The sequence below is a fragment of the Cladophialophora yegresii genome (assembly GCF_000585515.1).
Source record: "Cladophialophora yegresii CBS 114405 chromosome Unknown aczIN-supercont1.2, whole genome shotgun sequence".
Classification (NCBI taxonomy): Eukaryota; Fungi; Ascomycota; class Eurotiomycetes; order Chaetothyriales; family Herpotrichiellaceae; genus Cladophialophora; species Cladophialophora yegresii.
The window spans coordinates 1,627,451-1,649,431 of NW_006913046.1; the positions used below are offsets into that span (position 1 = coordinate 1,627,451).

General features: G+C 54.9%; 5 protein-coding genes across 5 annotated transcripts; 3 read left to right on the top strand and 2 right to left on the bottom strand.

Annotated features, from left to right (window-relative positions):
• Nucleotides 1-1,182: 1,182 nt before the first annotated feature.
• Nucleotides 1,183-2,673, top strand: A1O7_02515 (uncharacterized protein; the record flags this gene model as incomplete). Its single annotated transcript, XM_007756546.1, has 4 exons — nucleotides 1,183-1,218; nucleotides 1,310-1,888; nucleotides 1,947-2,543; nucleotides 2,623-2,673. 4 exons carry the CDS (start codon nucleotides 1,183-1,185, stop codon nucleotides 2,671-2,673), a joined length of 1,263 nt encoding a protein of 420 aa, XP_007754736.1.
• Nucleotides 2,674-8,562: 5,889 nt separating this feature from the next.
• Nucleotides 8,563-9,369, top strand: A1O7_02516 (uncharacterized protein; the record flags this gene model as incomplete). The annotated part of the gene is made up of 1 exon (XM_007756547.1): nucleotides 8,563-9,369. One exon carries the CDS (start codon nucleotides 8,563-8,565, stop codon nucleotides 9,367-9,369), a length of 807 nt encoding a protein of 268 aa, XP_007754737.1.
• Nucleotides 9,370-11,617: 2,248 nt separating this feature from the next.
• Nucleotides 11,618-13,444, top strand: A1O7_02517 (alkaline phosphatase; the record flags this gene model as incomplete). The annotated part of the gene is made up of 1 exon (XM_007756548.1): nucleotides 11,618-13,444. The coding sequence occupies one exon, from the start codon at nucleotides 11,618-11,620 to the stop codon at nucleotides 13,442-13,444; it is 1,827 nt and encodes a 608-aa protein (XP_007754738.1).
• Nucleotides 13,445-14,759: 1,315 nt separating this feature from the next.
• A1O7_02518 (uncharacterized protein) lies at nucleotides 14,760-15,323 on the bottom strand (the record flags this gene model as incomplete). The annotated part of the gene is made up of 1 exon (XM_007756549.1): nucleotides 14,760-15,323. One exon carries the CDS (start codon nucleotides 15,321-15,323, stop codon nucleotides 14,760-14,762), a length of 564 nt encoding a protein of 187 aa, XP_007754739.1.
• A 1,873-nt stretch (nucleotides 15,324-17,196) lies between these two features.
• A1O7_02519 (uncharacterized protein) lies at nucleotides 17,197-21,428 on the bottom strand (the record flags this gene model as incomplete). Its single annotated transcript, XM_007756550.1, has 2 exons — nucleotides 17,197-21,175; nucleotides 21,232-21,428. 2 exons carry the CDS (start codon nucleotides 21,426-21,428, stop codon nucleotides 17,197-17,199), a joined length of 4,176 nt encoding a protein of 1,391 aa, XP_007754740.1.
• Between the last annotated feature and the right edge of the window lie 553 nt (nucleotides 21,429-21,981).

The window sequence follows — 21,981 nt, forward strand, 5'->3', positions numbered from 1 at the left end:
AACTTCAGATGAAAATGGTGACAACGATTGTGAGAATGAAGAGACTGTCGAAGGATTACAATGATTTTTCCGGATAGCGAAAGTGTTGAAAAAGTGAAGGTTGAAGTGAGAGAAAGGTGATACGGAGTCAAGATGGCGCAGGCGAAAAAGGCCTTGCTTGCTCAATTGTTACTATGCTTGGAAAGACGCCGCTCTCTGGGCCTGTCAGGTGCTCGAGAGGGGCCCCGAGTCCAGGTCCCTCCAGGCTTTGACTGGCCCGTTGGTGCGTTGAGCCTGCAAATGACGCGGCGCGTGAAACAAGGCACGGCCCTTAAACCGCGAACAGTTTAGCGGCGGTGGCGTCTGGGGCCAATCACCTACCGGCTGTGGCGAGAGATCCCCAGATCTTCTTTCCGATCCCTTTTGGTGGGCGTCTGCTGCACGTAACGAAGCTGTCGAGACTGTCGTGTGATGCATCGTGAGAGGGCATTGAGAATAGCGACTGCAGGTCGAGGCGAGGTCATCTTAGGCCCTCAAGGGATTTACGAGCTGTCCGTCTCAGATCTCGGATCGCGATCTGTGGTGCGGCGCTTCATCTCAAACGTGGAAGATGTCGGCCTGGGTCAGGTTTCTGAGGTTTGGGTCGAGGGAACTCAAGGATGCAGCCGAGCTTATGAAGATCCCTGATATTCCCCAGCAGACTCCGATACCTTTCGCTCTCGGAAACCACAGGCCAGACGCCGGCTTCCTCAGGTAGACATCGGTCATAAACCTCTTTCCACGCAGCGAAGAGGGAAACTTTCCGCTCGGGTGTGGTGCGCCCGTTCGGTCGTCCATTCCCTTCACGTAAGCACCACCTCCGTCGTGGGGAAATCGACGACTTCCAATGCGAAACTTCAAATCATCGTCGTCAGTGCATCACTCGGGCACACCCCAATCGTAGGCTCGATTCGATGTGCTCTGTCCTTGGGAGAAGACATACGCTTCTGAGAGACTGTTTCCGTCTTTGCCATCTCATCTGAGCATTCCCGCAGGCTTCTTACTCGCATTCTGACCACGACGTCAGCCGGAACATTCCGTGCTGTCAGCGGTGTCAGCGTATACGCACAGTATGAAGGTCTAGATACTTATATCACGGCGAGAGACCTCTTGCTTCTTATGCCGATTCATTTTTGAGATTGCAAGTTGTTCATGACGGTAAAGATGGGGTCGGTTGAGCAAAGAAAGCCGTTCGAGAAGGTGAGTTGGTCGGCTGATGTCGATGAGAACTGACCGCACTCCATTCTGCTTCAGCCTCACCGGCTTTGCTCTTGCTCACCAACATGTGCAGATCATCATCGTCGGAGCCGGTCCAGCAGGGCTGCTCCTGGCCCTTTTACTCTCACAACACAACATCCCCTCGCTCGTGTTGGAGTCATGGGACAGACTGGACGAACGCCTCCGAGCAACCCAGTATGGCGTGCCGGCGACAAGGATATTCCGTAAGGCAGGACTCTTGGACGACTTTCGCGAAGCGAGCATCACCAGTTTCCCGAGCATATGCTGGCGCCGAGTCAGTGATCATCAACGACTGGCGGGCATCGATCTCTCTGTTGTCAGAGACCATCCAGATCGCATGACGATCCTCCCGTTGAACGAGATGATCAAGATCATGTACAAGCATTGTCTGGAAAATGGCAACGGGCTGATCGACATCAGATTCAACCACAAGGTTGTTGGGACGGGGCAGGACGAAAACTCTGCTTGGGTGGACGTTGAAGCTGGAGCTGAAGGGGAGGTCAATGAGAAGAAGCGTTTCAGCGCGGACTATGTCGTGGGATGCGACGGAGGTTCCAGCACGGTCAGGAAATCATTGTTTGGACGTGAATGGCCGGGCCAAACCTTTGATTTTCGCCTGTTGGTTCAAAATGTCTGTGTGCCTCGAGCTCGCAACTTCGATAGTGGACTGCCACTGATATCACTTCTAGGTCTGGTACGACGGGTTCGAAAAGCACGGCTGGGATGGCGGGAACTATATGATCGACCGCGACTACTGGGGGCTCATCGCGAAACGAGGCAAAGGTGGCCTCTGGCGCGTCACATACGGAGACAACCTACCGGGTCTCACAGACGACGAATACCTAGCACGACGGGATACTGCTTTCAAGAAACTCCTCCCTGGCCATCCCGATCCAGGACAATACAAGATCACACAGACCGACCAATTCCGCATCCATAACCGGTGCGTCGAGAAGATGAGGGTAGGACGGATTCTGCTGGCTGCTGACGCTGCACACGTCTGCAACCCCTTTGGTGGCTATGGCTGCATGACGGCGGTCTTGGATGTTGGTGGGCTTGCGGACTGCCTGATCGGCTTCTATGAGGGCAAGGCAGACGAGAGCATCCTCGACCTGTACGCCGACATCCGCCGTGAGAAGTTCCTGAAATATGTGGATGCGAGGTCGATGAAGAACTTGAACAGAATCATGAATACTGACCCAGACACTGCACTGGAAACCGACCCTTTTCTTCGGCTGCTCAAGGGGTTGGAGGGGAATGCCGAAGCAACGAGAGCGTTCTTGTTGGTGAGTAACGTCGCGCAAGGCGTCGTGCCTCAGCGGTCGCATTCAGAGCTTTATGGCAATACTAACCTCACCTCTCCAGAAATACTCCAGCATCGAGTACGACTTCACGCAACACTACAAACAACCATGAGATAGTATGTTTATCTGTCGTTAGCAGGAAACGATTCTCTTACGAGGGTCGTTTCTCCAGCTCTCCCGTTAGCTCTAGCATTCTCTAGGCAGGAAAATGCCGCATGTGTCTGTAAGGCGTCTCAGCGCAGGTGCGAGGCTGCGCCAGCCTTGACCTAGGAGGAGGTGCTGTTGGTTGCGAGACTCTTGGCCCGGGAACGGTATCTCGGCCGAGTAGCTATTGACATAGCGAAGCGTACGCAACAGGGGAAGAACAACCCTGATGATTATTGGAGGCGGGCTTCCAGCTTGCAAGGAGCATTGTAGTTCTCGGTACCCCGTACTGCATACCCCTTACTGTAACTCGCACAACTTGAGCCTGATTTAATCATCACCGCGCGACGCAGGCGCGTCGTAATTCGTGTCTGCCCGTACCCAATTATGAACCAGGACTCCTCTCAGGCCAGCTCGCGGGAGTTGCCGTGCCACTATGCCTGCTTGGGAGGTGTGGGGCAGCAACAATGTCGCGTCTGGGGCTCCGTGATAGAAAGGGAACAGCGCCAGGTGTTGGGAAGGTTGGGGCAGAGCCAACGACAACATCATGGAGGATTTCAGAGAAGCGAATGCCTACTCAACCACGATGACTTTCTAGTCAAATTCGCTTTGTCGGAGCATGGCCGGTCATGCCTTGCTCTGAATCGAGAGCTGTAACTGCACTGCAGCTCCATTGTTTGGGCCACAACGCGTCTCGGTCGTACTTTGGAGATTCAGTCTCGAAGGATGTGCAGGTCTTCGGGAACTTGGGGAAAGATGTTTTGGCACAGCGTCATAATCGGCATTTCGTGTCACTCAGCGTGACTCCTACCTCAGGTATCGAGAAGCGTGGCGAAGGAGTAATAGACACTGTTCCAGAGTTCGAGAAGCTCTTGGATCGCAAACGTGTCGAAGCCCGGGGATATAAACAGACCCGCCGGTCCTTTGCCTGGACAGTATCAGTCTGAGTGGCGCGAGCGCTGACATTATCGCAGTCACGATAAAGTACTGTAGATGCTCTTTCTCAACGAGGCACATTTTGGGGCTTTTCCTCTTCCACGGCCGCAATACAACAATGCCGGCAGGAACCGTTTGCTGGTGCCCGTACTACCTTCTGGACCATCGAGGATACTGAAGATGTGACAGCTGCTTAGGTAGCGACGCTTTGGTCACAGTCATGGTGTGGTCAGTGCACTGTGTCGTTCTCGGATACTAGTACCCCACCATTCGAACATAACGGAGTGATGCCACCACAGTCGATATTGCCTCGGGTGCAGTGTGAGACAGCGATGGCTCTAGCACGGAGGCAATCATAACCACCAGTCTTGCATGTCGACAAGGACAGTATGGTGGCCCTACTGGTGAGCACGAGAGACGACAGCGGAGTAATAATGTCCGTCAGATTTGACGCACAGAATGTCCGTGTTGTCAGTACATACACAATTGGACCACGCGCAAAGGATTACTCTCATCCTTCGCGTGCACGCGTCATGCTGCACCCTCGAAAGCACGGTTCCGGATCATATCATCGACGAGATATCGAGCAACTCAAAATATTATCCGGATTTGCGAATTCAATGGGTGACAGGTGCAGGTGATTCAAATGCTTCTCGAAGCCCAAAGCTACCTTGATGCCTTGCGTATCTGTCCTGACAGTGCTGCGGTCGGTGGTGCTCATCTTCTTGCTGCTCTTCGGTTCGAGCGCTATCGTTTAGACATCAAGATGCCAGTCGATCTTTGCCGTCCATCACAATCTCCGACAGCCGATCCCGGGTGTCCTCATGTCGCGGAGTATAGAAGGCCGTGGCTTGCAGCCACATGTACGGAGTAACCATGACGGGATACATACCAGTAGGACTCCCGACGCAGCATATTGAAACCGAAGCCGGTCGCATAGACGGAATCTGCGCTACGGAGCGACTGTGGCGTAGACTTGCGGTAGTGGTGCAGGGTAGGCGACATGGGACCTGCAGAAACTCCGTAGCTTGTGCAGGTTGAGCGTTGACGGTGCACGACCTTGCTTGCCGATCGGAGTGCTGGAAGCATGGTGATCTACGGTTCATGGCGGGGTTTCCCTGTTATCGTGAGCTGAAGGAGGATTGCGACCTCGGCCGGCGGGCTTCGACTTGTTCCATGGTGGCTTTGGCGCAAGAAGGCTGCGGATGGCTCATCGCGCAGCATGGAGGAATTTACACAGTGAATAGCTCGAGGACAGGCGGGCACAGCTTTCACGACGGGAGAACCTTGCGAAGAGCCCCAGCCATGCACAGGTCCATGCCGGCATGAAGCTTCGGCGTCTTGGCACGCAACTACTGATTGCTTAGGGACTGGGCCAAGATCGGCGCTCGGTATCTGCGAGATTAGATCACAGTCCCTGCAGAGCCACCGTCACGGTCACTCTACTCAAAGTCTTGACTGTCACATATGCAGCTGCTTCAAGTACCGAAAAACTCTCCATACTACATCCGTACCTTGTCGCGAGTGCTGTGTAGCCTCGACGGCACTCCGCAGGTGGTGGACGGACCTTGGGATGGGCATGTCCGCATGATTCCCAGACTCGCTGCGTCAAGGACACGAGGATCATGTCTTCTTCGCATGTTTCTCGCAGCGCGGAATACCGTGTACAGGTACACAAGTTTGGACGTCATGATCATGCAGCATCGCGTACTCCTACTCCGTCCGCCACACAACACACGCACTCCGTCCAGATTGTGTATATTGATGGGCCACGGATCAGCAACGCGAGTTGCCTTTCCTCGAGCCTGGATACTGCATGAGTGTCTATATTGAGGCCATAACAAGGACGATCTCACGCGAAAGACGGTATCTCTTGCTGTACCGAGTACCGTATGTCCGTAGCTCCCGCTACTCCACATACTACTACGTACAAGGTACTTCTTGCGGTTGATGCACCAGCGTGGAGCTGGTAGCTCTCCATTGTAGCAAGTGCAATGCTGTGCTGTGGTCTATCTTCAGCAAGTGGGAGGGGTTTCCGGTTCAAGCACCGCATCCTGCACTCTGCTCCCGCATAATCACTGTATGAGTACGGAGTACGGAGTAGTGCACTATGTACCGACTGCCGGCTCTCGGGGTCGGAATCGCATCAGAAACCCCTTGCACGCTGTCCTGTTAGGATACCCAAGTAACTCTTGCGAGTAGCAATAGAACTCGGCAACGAGTGCAGGAGTCGCAATCTTCCCGTACGTACCTCCCTTGCCTGTGAGACTGTAGTCGACAGGACTACATGTTCAGGTCGTTCTAGGCCTCCTATCATTATGTAGCACCCCATCAGCACTACTTGCATCGCACGATCTGTACCTGGCGCCTCGTAAAAGAAGCTCCACGATAAGCACTACTGTCTCGAGTCCTGGACATATAGCTCGTATACCTCGTGGTGGAAATGCTGACAACGTGTCTTGGCATCCCTGTGTCAATGCATCGTCTTCCATCACAGCACGTCCAACGCAAATAGGCACATGTACGGAGTACCTGCAGCCGACATTTCGGGCTGCGCATGGAACGGAGTGAGTATCGCATTCACACCGCGCTGTCTCCAGTGGCGCCCCGAGCGCCGAGCGGCTCTTCATACAGAGATAGTACCTGTACTCTCACGCGTCCTTGAGCGAGACCTGACACGCAAATGAACACGACGGGGCTGCGGGTCCGTGGTGTGCCCAAGACTCCAGGCTTCCGACTTCCACCAGAAGTGGTCTCCGGGCAGTGAGATCCCCTCCCCCTCGATCTGCTTTTGTGTCAATCGTAGAAATCATCCCGGCAGCCTTGGGCCCTCTCTGCAGCAGCCGGGAACAGATTGTAATCCGTAAGCGAGTCTACATGCCACCAATGCTACGTACGGGATCTGAGTGCCCCTGATTCCACGTTGCGCTGACCAGGCGACTTACCAAATCGCTCGCAACGAGTACTCGAATTCAGATAGACACAGAATACAGACACGAATGAACACGGCATACGCACGGGCGACCAAGCCATTCGTATCACGTGTGTTATATTTGGATCTTCCTTGAGGTATTCCGTACCACGGTCCTATATCCGGAGTATGTACATAGATGCTGTAGGTACCCACCCGGTTGACACCTCAGATTGGCCGAGATAGGCCTCGGAGTCGCGTTGCCGATCGTGAACGTGGCTTGTGCTAGGCAAGATTGGGGACTAGGTTATTACTCTTGAGGCTTCCCCCGGGACAAGGGACGCGTTCGTGAATTTTCACCATCCAGAGCACTGCAGCACGGGCCAAGACCCTCCCGAGCCAAAGGTCGTTCCGGGGCCGGCTGTCGGTGCCGGTCGCGCAGGGCTCATCATCGATAATCACAATGAGTACCGTAGGATGTGCCACTGCAGCGGTGTGTGCTATCCACGACTGGGTCGGCCTTTGCTAGGAAAGGCAGCTTATTATCAAATGGACTGGGGGAGAAAGGAGATATGGGTGGCCTAGGGGATATTTGTATGCAGCACTGACAGCCATAGTTGCAAGCCAGACTCAGATTCAAGACTTTCGTAACGCCTGTCTGCCAAGTGCACCGCCCGTCGACGCCGATGCCCAGACACCAGAGGGACTTTGTTCGCCCGTATTGCGAGGGTGAAACGTGAGATTGTTGCTACAGTTGGTTTGGTTACAGTGGTGGTGGGGACCGTGGTTGGCTCGTTTGACATCTCCTTTTTTCCCTGTGAATATGCTAGCATCTCTTTCCTCCGGGTGTCGGCGTTCGCTTGCGCAGTTCATTGGATGCGCGGTTCGCTGGTCGGCCTGCCGCCTTCTCCAGCCTCCGAGCCTCATCAAACGCTGTCTTCGATGGTGTTGGCGCTAAAACCTGCAACCGCGGGTCCTGGCCACTCACGCGCCACGCTCCTCCAGGTAAATAGCCCGCTTCGGTTTAGCGGCGCTGTGGCTGCCCTTGCGATCATCATTGCGCGCCGCTGTTTTGATCGGGCGCAATTTCTGTGGGATCCAGCTTATAACCTTGTACACAGTAGAGAGATTGGAAGCGCAAGAGTTGCGAGAAAAGTCTTGGGCATCATATGTTGTCCTCAGCTGCAAGCTTCGGTTAGAGGTCACAAGACGCGGCGCCGACTAAGGCGACCATGCTCGTAAAGGAGAGCAGCAAAGCTGAGCCTTGGCTGGCCGTTGGGGGTTGGGAGTTGCGAGCCCAGGTTTTTATCGCCCGAGGGTATGCGTTCATCGCCCTATTTTGCCTGGTTGGCAAATCATCTGCAAGCTTTACCCTGTGGGCCCCAGCACAAGTAGTGGATGAGCCGCCATGAGATAGTGTCGCCTTACCAGAGACACCAAGATTACAAGGACTCTTCCGTAGTGGTCAGTCGATTTCCGCTATGCTTCGTGTGACATGTAACCGTTGACCGATTCCCAGACGGTCTAACACCGTGGGATCTTAGCAGGGGCCGAACACGGTCACTTGTGGATACGCCTTAGTGGAGGGGAAATCTCGTCGCCCTTGGTGCCCTATCTCCTTCGCTTGCCCGTGGATGGCCCAAGGTGGAAAGTTTCAACCCTTCGCGAGGCCGATTTTCATCACAACCCTTGTCAGGAAGCACGGGTGCTCCCCTTGGGGGCCGGACTGGCAAATTGTGGTCCTCCGGTTATCTGGAGACGACTCCGTAGGTTCGCGCGGCGAAAGAAGCATAAGTGCTGCCCTGGTCCCTCGTCAATCCGATCGATACCCTTCCGTTTCCTTTCCTCGCGCCGTCTTTCTTGAGATTCTCGTCCCATTTGCAACTGCCAACCTGGTCGGCGATTTGCATCCCACCTCTTTCCCCATAGCCTCCTGCCAAGGTCCTTGGACGCGTCTTCGACTGCTTCTCTCTTCACTTCCTACCATCGACAACCCATACACACCGCAAGATGGGTCAGACGGCGTCGCAGCCCGAAGGGGGCAAGACCCTCAAGGTCATTGGAGCCGGTCTGTCAAGGACGGGCACCACCTCGTTTGGTGCAGCTTGCTCATACCTCCTCGACGGCCCCTGTTACCACGGCGGCACCCAAATGCTCAACTCCCCCGAATCTCACATCAAGCGCTGGATCGACATCATCAGGCACACCCCCGTCAAGGGTGAAGCCGACCGGAAGGCATTACACGAGGGCGTCAAGGAGATGCTCGACGGATACGTCGCCTGTACCGATCTGCCTTCGAACGCCTTTGTCGAAGAACTCATGGAGATCTATCCCGACGCCAAAGTCATCTGCACAGTCCGTGATCCTGATAAGTGGTGGAACAGCTTGGCGCCCATCGTCGAGAAGGGCAACTTGACTGTCCTGTCGTGGATCCTGGCACCCCTACCGACTCTGCGGTGGTTCCGAACATACCACGACGCCCTCGACGAAGGCCGCGTGGGAGAGCTGTACTTCCGACCCGGAGAGCCTCAGAGGCCCACGAGGGCCATGTGGGACCGACATATCGAGCATCTGAAGAAGGTTGTCCCCAAGGAGAAGCTCTTCTTCTACGACGTCCGCGATGGCTGGGAGCCCCTGTGCGCCATCCTGGGCGTGCCTGTGCCCAAGGACACACCCTTCCCCAAATTAAACGATGCTGCCGCCATGGAGACTTTCATGAAGAAAAGTGCCCAACGGGGCATGATGGCCTGGGCTGGCATCTTCGTGTCGGTCGGTGTGGCTGCCTTCACCGCTGGCAGATACGCCCAAGTGTTCTAAAGAACAGTGATGTATATGGGACCCTCTTTCCGTGGTCTCATAGGTCTTATTGCGGCGTCACGATACAGTATCGAGTCCGACCCTGGGCCGTATGGAGTCCAATGGCTGAATGAATGGGATGGTATTGATCATGGGATTTGACGTCAGACAGTTTCGTCAGGTTTTGCTGAACCTTGGTCGCTCATAAAAAGGAGAACTTTGTGTGTACAATCATGAGATCCAGTCGATAAGCGGAGTTTTTTTGGCCTTCAGCATGGGCGTTCGATACGGTGGTCCGAGGCATCCTTGTGCTCGACTTGCGGGATGGGTTGGTGTTCGGTCATGGATACTTCTTTTGTGGGTATTTTGTTAATATCCTCTTGTAATAGGAGGACTCGGATATAAGCCTGGGTGTAAGCACCCCCTAATAAGCGATGACACACCCTTGAAGTACCGTCAACACCATTTTGGTCCAGTCTCGCAGCAGGCGCAAGGCTGAGAAACTCTAATGGGTCGTTTGTGACCGCAATGAAGACTCGACACCTGACGATCGCACGGGCGACAAAGAATCATGGAACTCGTCAGGAGAAGAGCAAGGGGCCATGGACATGGTTGATATAAAGTTGAACCTGATCTCTTGGTCGGTCCACCCCGCGATGGCGCTCGCATCCCTATTTATTGCGCAATCTGCGCCAAGCCACAAGAGGCGGTGGTTGCGAAGGGGGCGGCATCCCTTGCCAGGTAAGATCCAATTCTGCTATCTGGTGTACCGCCTGCGGCTTGCTTCGACACTGATAGGGTTCAGCACGTATGCACTAGTCGACATGGAATGTTTGCTTTGTGGGCATTGCATATGGCGATTTTCGCCCATGCCCCTCATGTGGTCGAGACTGCCACGTTCAGCCACCCACAGTCTGGAGGCGCCAATAATCGCACTCCAGTCATCCGGTCGCTGCTGACGGGATCCCCTTGATTGAGCAGGTTAAGCACTGAAGCCAGAGACTACTTTCCCACAGTGGCCTTAATTCTCTTCACAAGAATTTTACCAGACTCCAGCTCCGCTGATGTGCAACCTTTTCATATGCCGGCCGTGTGGGAGCTTATTGACGTCCATGCCCTACATCTGGCACGGCGGCCATGTCGGCTGGCGGATGCTGCATCTCGTGCACCTGCTCCCAATGTACCATTTTCCCAGCTGCTGCGTAGTACCCGGCTGTCAAGGTCGCATCAATGCATGCAGTTCTTCTGGCTCGATGCCAGGCGGGTGCTGGAATGGCACATCTTCACCCTGAGGTAGTCGCGCTGTTGTTATTATGACATCTGTCAAGCATGGCACCCGCAACACGAAGGTGAGCAGCAGCACACTATGCGCCGCGACCATAGTGAGGCGCATGGGAGCGTCGAATAGGTCCTCCAAGCTGATGAGGGAGGTGAGGGAGACCTTCCTTTCATACGTAATCTCGGTATAACCACACCGTACGTTGTCTTGCACCATTCTGTCGTCAAGCATCGAGAGGCGTCAAGCGTGCATCGGCCGGAGACCTCGAGCTGCCCAGGCACGTCAACAACTCTCATGGGTTGTGATTTCGCAAGGACGCTAGTCGAAGGTTTCCCGATCGACCTAATCTCAGAGTCACCAGCGCCGTGTCGACTCACCTAGAATCTCACCAGTCCTCTCGAGCAACAGGGTGAACCGGCTTTTCTTCGAGCGAAGCGAATATCTGAGCGATAGCTGGTGCTTGTATGGAGGTCTGTGCCGTTGCTGCGCAAGCTACAGGCGTTTTGCTCGAATGCTTGAACAGCCTTTGGCAAGGAGGGACAAGGCAGATAGAGCGGACATGGCAAGGCAACACTTGTCGCACAGAAGATACATGAAAGGGGTTGAGCGCATCTCGCCGAGTAATTAAATACGCCCCCAATCATCCGGCAGTCTCATGGCTGTCTTTCACGGAGTGGCCTGATTCGCACTCCTTCCACCGAAGAGCCTTCAATGTGCGCCTCCCCGGATAGGGGCACTATGAAGTGTTCGATTTCGTGCAATTCTTGTACGTCGGTACTCAAAGTACAAGGTGATCAAGTGGCGCAGAGTGAGGCACAAAGTGAGCGTGAGCAGCTCTGCGGAAGACCCCTGCACGTGACCATCCTTCACAGCCACGTGCACTTGCCCTTGGTGCAATCCAAGTCATTTGACGACAACCATCATATAGTTATGGCTTCACAAGGCTAGGACCTGGCTGCACTCCCCCGGCGTATAGACAGGACGCCTCTCATGGCACGCGAAGAACCCCTTCTCGCGCGACCGGCGTCGCCCAACTCATCCACAAATGATATCGAAGAGGAAGACGCCCTCCTCACAGGCCAACCGACCCATCGAGAACCCGCAAAGAGACCCCAGAAATGGCGAGAAATTGGGCTGTTCGTCTGGGCCTTGCTCGCGACCGTCGCTGTCATCATCCTGGCAGTCATATATCAACATGACTCCTCGGTAGGCCGAACGAGACCGCGGACCGGAGGCTGGGGACCAGATGGGAAACCTTCAGGCAAAAGAAACATGATCTTTATGGTATCAGATGGCATGGGACCTACATCTCTATCCATGACAAGGAGCTGGAGACAATATTCGAGCGGATTGCCGTACGACGATGTCCTCATCCTCGACAAGCATCACATCGGCAACTCAAGGACTCGGAGTTCGAGCAGTCTGGTCACTGACTCGGCTGCTGGTGCAACCGCCTTTTCATGCGGCTTCAAGAGCTACAATGGCGCCATATCGGTGCTGCCAAATCACACTCCCTGCGGTACGGTTCTCGAAGCCGCGAAGAAAGCAGGCTACATGACCGGATTGGTGGTCACCACAAGAATCACCGATGCGACTCCTGCTTGCTTTGCAGCCCATGCCAATCGAAGAGAATACGAAGATTTGATCGCAGAGCAGATGGTTGGCCACTATCCTCTCGGTCGCGTCGTTGATCTCATGGTTGGAGGCGGAAGATGCCATTTCGTCCCCAACACGACCGAGGATTCGTGCAGAGCAGATGACAAGGACATCGTCGCAATGGCCAAGGACAGATACGGCTTCACCTACGTCGACAACCGCAAAGATTTCGATGATCTGGACCCCAATGGTATTAAGCTCCCACTTCTTGCCCTCCTCGCTAGAACCGACATCCCTTATGAAATCGACCGTGCCCACATTTCGGATATATACCCATCCCAGGCTGAAATGGCCCGCTTTGCATTGACAGCTCTCTCGGCAGCGACAAAAGATTCTGACCAGGGCTTTTTCCTGATGATCGAGGGCTCTCGAATCGACCATGCGGGCCACGCAAACGATCCTGGTGCCCAAGTCCGCGAAGTTATGGCCCACGACAGAGCCTTTGGTGAAGTTCTGGACTTTTTGGAGAGAGACGACACCGAGGGCGTATTGGTGTCGACGTCTGACCACGAAACCGGCGGACTAGCAGCAGCGAGGCAACTGCACGAAGCATACCCGATCTACCGGTGGTTCCCCGAGGTGTTGGACAACGCAACTCATTCCACAGAATACCTCGCCGCCGAATGGACAAAATACCTCGCCTCATCCGAAACAGCCGTTCCGCGGAAAGACCAATCCTCCAAACTTCGCGAGCTGATCACCTCAGGCCTCGGCATAACCGACACCACGGACGAAGAGATCGAGGCTATCCTCGATGCCACACCCACGTGGCCGCCATTTTACCTTTTCTCCGACATGATCTCCCGACGCGCACAGATCGGTTGGTCCACGCACGGACACTCCGCCGTCGATGTGAACATCTACGCTTCCCACCCTTCCCACGCCCCGCAGCTGGTCGGTAACCACGAGAATATCGAGGTCGGGCAGTTCATTGCTGAGTATCTAGATTTGGACCTCGAAGTGGTCACAAAGGAATTGAAAGCGAAGAAAGTCAAGACAGAGACTGATGACGACGAGGGCCACGAATGGGGTGACTGGATGGGCCCCGAAGGACTTCCAGTCAACGAGGATGGCAGTCTCGTGGCGTTAGACGCATACCATGGCGATTTCAAGCATCGGAAACGCGAACTTGAGGAATGCGGTTGTGGGATCAAGCATTAGACGTGTATAGGGTAATTATCGGTATTGTACTGGATAGAAAAGGATGGCCTGCCTACCAGCTCGCCGGTGTTTGAGGCGTTTGGGAGAACAGAGTAGAGGTACCTACATGCCTGGGGACTGCAAGCAGACCACCATAGCGTAGAACCTGGATACATCATGCTGCATGCTATCAAGGAGACTGGGATCGATCCACGGTTTGTCTGCTGGCGTCCATTACACAATGTGTATATTCTATATTATCTCGCCATTGTTTTGACCTACATCTCACTCAAGGATGCGTTGAGTAAATGCCCTGCTATACCCCTTTCACGAAAGGAGTCCACAGTACGAGGTACGGTATGCAGGAAGGTTGCCAACCTTCCATTTCCCTTGACAAAATCCCTCCCTTCTCTTCTCTCTCCGTTTCTTTTCCTCTCGTTTAGTCTCCTCCACGTCTTTGATATCACTCCTCCAAACAGTGCTTGGACGATCACCGCGTTTGCACTTTCGTCGACCGCCCGTGTCAAGCCATGTGCATACTGACCGGATTGCGCCAGGCCGCGGATCTGACTTCTCATTCCTCATTTCACCACGACAACGACGACGACGACGACCTCCTCCACCCGTCCGCCAAGATGTTCGCATCCCAGACCTATCAGATCCTGGGGCTTCTAGAGCAGCAGACGCCGCTCACGCCAGTGAAGGTCCGTTCTCCGCTTCGTCGTCTGCCTTGGACTTCAACTCCCACGCCAAGTACATGCTCTGCGATCATCGCGCTGTGCTCCACTAATTAACTGCTTGGCCCCCCTGGCTCGGTCGCACCTGTCGATACCAGGGGTGCTGCAGCACACTCATTCGGTGGCCGCGCAATCGTCGCGATCCTGTGCTGTGGGATTATTGTGGACTGCGTATGCGCGCGGACTGCCGGTGGTTGCTCCCTGGCGCTGATGGCAGGAACATACTATGTACTGGTCAGTGGTACGGTGTACGGAGGACAGAGTCACTGTGAATATCGAAAAAAACTGTATGAGTGCCAACTCGGATCAGTTCATTACGGTTTCGTTGTGGCGATCTCTCGCACCCATGCTCTACCGTGGAAGAGAAAAGACATTTCAAAAAACCGGCCTATGCTCGACGTTGTGCTGTATTCTGCCAGGGGTCTTTTTTGGGCATCAAAACACAGATAACGACCCATCTGTATGCGGGCTGCGTGGTTCCCCTCAGTTACTCTACTCCGTAGTTCTCCAGACGACCGGCTGCTAATGCGATATCATGGTGATAGACACAATTCCCATACCCGTGGCTTTTCCACTCGACCGTTCACGATTCACCCCGTTCAAGCGAGGGCCGGGGGAGCAGAGGGAGGAGGGCACGAGCCGCCAATGTCGACGATCCAGGCGGCCGAGTTGAACTCGGTGTGGATCTCGGCGAGTTGCCAGCCGGTGGGACCCACGACGGCGGCGTCACCGACCTTGATGGCCTTCAAGATGGTGATCCCCTGGGCGGGCAAGGCGTTCGAGCCGACTTGGCCGACCCATCGGAGCGCGATGACACCGTCGCAGGTGATGGCGTCGGTGCCCAAGACGGTGACACCGATGGGGGGTTGAGCGCCTTGACCTTGCTCGTATGCTTGGGCGGAGGGGAAGGTGGGCCCACCAAGCGGGATGCCGGCGATGTAGTTGATCGAGTCGGAGACGTCAACGAGCTGGGGATACAGCAGGTTCTCGGCGGTTGCTTGGTCGTAGTTGGTCAAGGTTGAGATCCATGCGGTTTCGATGCCGATGGCGACCTCGTAGGGTATGCACGTGGCACCACCGTCGGCACCGCGGGCATTGAGGGCCGGGGCCGCAGCGGCGACGGCGGCCAAGGTGGCTGGGGCGACGATTGTTGAGAAACGCATTCTCATGTGTGGAGCCGGTGTTGTGTCTGAAAAGACGGACTTGGTGTTGGATTACTTGGCAGTGGTATTACCTGTATGAGGACAATGAGTGGCCTTAGTTTGTAAACGAAAGTAATTGTCTGCTGTTGCGGGAAGCTGAATCGGTGATCTGAGCGAGAGGAATACTTCTTGAGACGTGGGAGGCCAGTTGCTTTATGCATTCGAGTGTGAAGCTGGAGCCTCGTGAGCCTCCCACCAGCTGCGCCTTGGTGATCCGGTCGGTCTTGCGAACATGGTCGGCATCGGAGCCGGAATAGTAATCCTTCCTTGTTAGCATTAAGATTATGTTAAGCTCTAGCCTTGCTTTGCCCAGGATGCAACGAGGTCCGGCGACCTGGATGACGTGGCAGGCCCGATGCAGGAACCGTCTCTGGCATCGGTCTGATGTGAGCCGTTAATTGGGACCCAGAGCTGTCAGCTTGAGCAACTCCATACCGAATAAGGTGAGTGTTGCAAAGCTTGAAGGATCGCTGACTGACGGACGGTCAGTTTAGCGACTGGCGAGCCCATGACTTGGTGCTGATGGTGGAGGCGCAAGAGGAAGGCTGGGGCTCAAGCAGACGAGGCTAAACAAATTGAGGTCGCACGCTGATATTCTTGGACTGTGCTGCCGCCAAGTGATCATTAGCTTACCCAACACCTCGAGCGTGTTCGGGGATAACGCTTTGGGTCGAGGGCGGGCCAGTCGAGCTCGTACCTTGATACCTTGGCTGTGCTCTGTAAAACGCTTAGTTCGACGCTTTCCACGAATGAAGGACTGGCTATCTTTATGGCCCAGACGCACGTCAGCCGCAAGTCCCGCAGGCTAGGTGAAAAAATAACCCGGTGTGAAATACGAGGTACCCAGGTTGACGGTGACTTCTGCAGACAGGGCTCCTTGCCCGACGAGACCATCAGATGGTCTACCGTAGGGTGACGGTCTTGGTTGGCCGCCTGTCGACCAAGAACAACGGACTTTAGGCTCGTGGCTGGCTTACCTTACGAGGTGTGCCGACTGGAACGCACTTCTGAAGGACTTAGTGCTTCGTAATCCTGAGCAGAAATGTCCGTGGTGAAAGACGACCCGGGCAAGCAATGCATTACGGAGTACGGAGTATACAGGTGTGGTCTTTGTGACTTTCACGTCAATGGCGTTGGTTTACGAGTAGCAAGTTAGCTGGGGTGGGAAAGGTTGGGAAGACCTACCATAGTACGGGGGATCAGCTGGGAAATGATTGACAGGCACAGTGGGATGATCCGCGAAGCAATCGCTTACGACGGTCGACGCTTTGTACGGAGTACTGGGCACATACTCGTGACTCCGTACACACGTACCACAGTAGAGCAAGCAGGATTAAGAGCCAAGCGTACGAACTAATTAAACATGTCCGAAAGCAGTCGTGCAGTCATTGGTCGTACCTCGTAACATAAACTCTGCAACAATTCACTGACACCTCAGATCTACCTCACCCACACCTCACAAGCGATCCAACAATGCCACGCTCCGAACTGCGAAGTCGGCTTTTGTACTCCGTCGTGCCAATCACGTCATTCATCCAGCAGCTTGACTGAGGGAGGTTGTCGCTTTAATCGCATGCCATTTAATCGCTCTATCTATGAGTCGGAGTACTGTGGTACATCAAAAGATTACACTACCGTGCAACCGGGCCGCTGTCGCCACTAGTCGAGTTGCAGGCCGGGCTGGGATGTCCATCGACGCCATTGCTACCTCGTACATCGTCTCATCATGTCCAAAACGCCGCCGTGATGGTCAGGTATCTTCGGCTGTACACCGCTAGCTACTGTACAACTTTGGAAGGTCCACCTCGTACTCCAGCAGCACTGTCTTGCTTTCTCATGATCTGGACTGTGAATGTCCACCTTCCTCCTCCCCTGGTGTGACGAGCCGGACACTCTTCCGGGAATTACTGAATCCCGACGATGTTTGTCCCCGACCGCTACCTCTCCTGCCGGGCAAACTCCGCTCGTCGCCGCTCTGCGTTGTCCGCTCTGCTGCAAAACCATTGCGCAGAGCTGCCCTCGCCTTGTCGACCGCAGGGCTCGGCGTGGCCTTCATAGGATCTCGCTTGGTTGAGCCGCTGGCGTTGTGCCCCGGGCTCGTGCCCCGGATGAGCTTGACTTCGTCCTCCCGTTTGATTTGCTGCTCGATGCGCTGTTGGCGTGTCAGACCAGGCCCACAGTCGCAGCCGCAGCCTGGCGTCGGACATCTCCCTTCACTGAAATGTTGACTGAACCACTCCATCAAACACCGGACATGGCCAGAATGGCCACAAGCATGGCAAAACATCCACATACTGTTCTTCTGTCCCCACAATGGGATGTGGTTGGCCGGGGTCGTGCCCCGACCCTTTTTATAGCCATCCGCTAGTGACTCGCAGATCGGACACACTGCCCTTACCCGCCGGCACCGCTCACACGTGTTCCTTCCTGCTGACATGGGTGCCTGGCAGTCACTACATACGATCGACAGTGTATTCTGATCTCCGGCGGGGAGACCGCTGGTGGCCGGCTTGCCCTTTGTGGACGACTGAAACGTCTGAAGGTATTCAAAGTCCACACACACTTTTCTAAGCAGTGCCGTCGATTCAAAGAGCCCCATCTGCGTCAAGAATGACAAATGCCCTTCGAAAATACTGCCGATGATCCGGTGTCCGAATTGCGGGGTCATCAGTCTGTCTGCAAGATTGTCCGCAGCTTTGCCTGGTGCTGCCTTCATGCTGCGGAAGCTCGGGTGGAAAAAATATTGATGGACATGCATCAAAAGGTGGGCCGAAAATTGTGCATATGCAACGCCGCTCTCCAGATCAAAGCATATGCATTGACATATCAAGGGGATCGCCGACCATGCGAACGGCCGTTTGGGCTCGTACCTCGACAGGTCGATGGGATGGAAGTCTTGAGCCAAGTACGTCGGGCAATCCAACTCGTCCAGCGACAGAGTCTTTGACAGTTCACTCCCGGTGGGTTGAGTGTTTCCGCCATTACTATGACGTAAAAGGTCGGACCGAAGAGGGTTTGAGGTGTGAATTCGTGGCTTGGGTACTGGGGCGACCGCCTCGAAATGAAATATGTCTGGCGATGTTGATACCGCCGTGCCTAGCTGGGATGGGAGGATAGAATCGTGTTCCCGGCTTGCACCCCAACCGTCTTTGACCTCACTAGGAGCGCGCCATGTGCCCTGTCGTTCTGAAGAAGGAGTCTGTCCATCAAGCCCGAATCTCATCTGTAGCGATGGGTCAATCACAGAAATACCAGATAAGGGTTCATCAGACGTGTCATTCACTGTCTGATCCCCATTTGACCGATCAATAGAGCGATAGGAGTATGTCCCGTCAAAATCATCATCGTTATCCGAACTGAGGTCGCTCAGTTGACGCCGCATGGACGCCCTGCCTGCATCATGAGGAGAGTCCAGAGACCGTCCGACAGACAGAACTTTGTGCGAGCTGCTTGTCGATACAGAGAACATGGGAAAACTCTCCGCAGAATCATGTCTGGACCCCGAGGTTCCACGGGGAATCGGGTCACCCAAACTCAGTATCGGCCGTGCTTGGGCACGATAGTCCCGTAATGCTGCTCGGCGATCCTCTTGAGACCTTTTTGGACCTGCTGCATGCTTCTGCTCGACGACCGGATCGGATTTTGGCCGTTTGACTGGGGATACAGGCGACCCGGTAGTCGTTGATGACTTCTGGGAAATCTCCGTGGATTTGTGCGGTTCAGGTGAGGATATGTCCGATTTTATCACCTGATCTGGAGACTCCCTCAAAGCTCGAGCAGCGGCAGCCGCGGTGGAATGTGAGCTTAGCACCGAAGGCGGTAATGGTGGAAGGTTATCTAGCCTGTCGTCAATATTGGCTTGAGCCCATCTCTTGTCATCGGTTGGAGGTGAATTTGGCAAGGGTTTCGCTAGGGGTGTAGTCATATTCGAAGTGCTGTCCACATCAAGACCAGCCCGCACACGATCGCCTTCTGCCACACCCCTGAACAGGCTGCTGATCAGCTTGTGGCCCTTACTGTCGTAATGTGAGTTGTGCCCGCGGTCCGGGAGACCGGCCAGTGGCGAAAGGGCTGAGCGGCGCGCACCCGATCGGAAGCTCTCCAATGCCTCTTTTCTTTGAGCAGCGTCAGCTCGGCGTTGCGCGCGGTTGGCATCTGCCCAGTCTCTCAATTCCGGCACAATCACTGCGCCTAGAATACGCCAAGTTTGCGCCGTGCGATGCATGCCAACCACGTCGCACGCAGCTGCATTCTGATCAAAAACGTCCTGGAGGCGGTGAAGGATAGTGTCGGGCGAAGACCGGTTCATTTCGACTGTTGCTGGTGTGGCGTAATGTGAGGCTAGATATTCCACCACCTCTGCCTCAACCGCCACGCCCGGCACGTACCCATCAGCACCAACTTGATCGTTGTTGAACAAGTCCGGACGGGTGAGGACGGCTTGGTCAAGTGATAATATTGGCGGTTTTTGGTCCATTGATTGCGGGCTATTTGTCTGCGACTTGTTTGATCTCGAGGCGACCACTGTGATTTCACGGCGACGAGCGCTCATTCCCACTGTCGCCTCAAGCCCACCCTCATCGTCAGTCAGACTCCTGCTTGCCGAGCCGTCGTCACCACTGCTTAATTTGCCCCGTGGAACGCTCAGGAAGCCGACAGCGGAGTCTCCGTGGGAAGCTGCATGCCGCACTTCTCTGTCCTCCGAGAAGCTGAAGTATCGCCCATCGGGAACAAACTGCGCAGTACATGGTGCAAGCTGGTTATAAAAGGGTGTGTTATGCCTGACATCCCACTGGGTGAAAATGCCGTCGTCACCAACCGTCCACAGTAGATCCTTGTCTGCCCACAGAAGGTCATTAGCCGGTGAGATGTATTTGTCCAGTTCACGAAACGGCAATAAAGGGCGTCGAAGATCCCAAATGTGCACCCGAGGGTCATCATGGTGATAGGAGACAGCAACCTGGGTACTCTGCCACAAGTTCGTTTCCTCTGATTCCAAGATACTACAAGCAGGTCGCCATCTGATGTTCTTAATGGCATGAGGGGCTTTGAGCTGACGAACAGGCTTCTGGCGTTTCTTGTCACTCTCGAAATCCCAAACGCGGATATACTTGTCAAAACCTCCGGAGATGACATGTCGGCCGTCCGGATGGTAGTCAAGAGAATAACAAGCTTTTTCGTGTGCGTTGATGCTTAGTTTGGGCAACGTAGGGGCACGAGCATCCCATTTCTGAACAAATCCGCCATCAGCGCAGACGGCGAAATCAAAAGGCTCCACGGGGGACCAGCGCACATCTCGAACTGCACTTCGGACCTCAAACCTTGTGCGTGATTTCTCTGGCTTGGGGGCTCTCAAGTCCCACAGCCTGACCGACTTATCTTGGCTGGCGGACAGCAAGAGATAGCCAGCGTGAGGATCGATGTCTAGCTTGTTGATCTGTCCGGTGTGTTCATGTAGCCATGCCCATTCCGTCTTTGCACTTGGAGCGTTCAGGTCATACAGCGCAATGCGGCCATTCGTGGCGGCTGTTGCGATGATGTGCTCCCAGTTCCCTATTGACCACTTGACGTCTCTTGCCGGAAGGTACTCCCTGCGCTTCTCGGCGCTGTCTGAGTGGGGAGAGATATGTGCCGACGCGTAGGAGCTGATGGAACCCCGGAGATTGAAATCTTCAGTGATCTTGCCATCGTGGATCCGAACTGTCTTGAGAATTTCCTTTCCGGCCAAGATGGCATGAGTCTTGCCCTTGTTGATGTCAAGGGCAGCGATAGGGATGCCGGTGCGATGGGTTACGGTTCGAGACGAGTGCGGACTGGCCACGGTGGTTGTCAGTCAGGCCTGCGCCACCTAGCAAGCAGACTTTCATACCTGTACGTGTGGATGCCGCTGATTCGACCCAAGCCACCGTCTCTTTCGCCCTGTACTGGGCTGCCATGCGCTTTGGAACCAATATGCTTGCCCCAAGGTGCGATAATTCTCTGCAATTGGCCGAGCCGGCCAGGCGGTAGGGGAGGTGCTGGTGGAGGGGCAAGATTCTGAGACTGAGAGGTGGAGGGCTCAGACATATCCTGTTACCGTGTCAACGCCTTCTACGCATATGACGACTACCGAGGACGACGGGGCTGCAACCATGGCTGTTCGCAAGCCCCATCATTGGAACGGATAATCAGCGCCTGAGTTTGTGGTCCTGCAAGGTAGCTGCACACCAAGTCGCAGGTCAAATGCACCAGAGGAAGGGCAACGAAGCAGCATGGCAGAAAAGGATGGAGGTGGGAATTGGAGCAGCGCGACTGGCTTGCAAGGCTGGACGTGAGAGCGAGTGGCGCGGAGGCCTGACTGCGCTGGCGAGGCTTCGATGTCCGGGGATGCAGGACGGTGGCTGCAGCCCTTAACAAGTTAACTCGCCGGGTGCCTAGGCTGGTGTAGGGGCGCATACCGGACCACCTGTGTAGGACTTCGGCTACAGTGCTTAGTTAAGGCTCGCCGGTGAAATGCCCTCGGCTCTCAGAGTCAGTAACTGCGCCGTGCCCTGCCTTTTGCTCGTCCAGACCGATAGTGATTAGCTGCCTCGACATTTATTCTAGCCAATACAGGCTGGTGGTCGACGCAGGCACACGG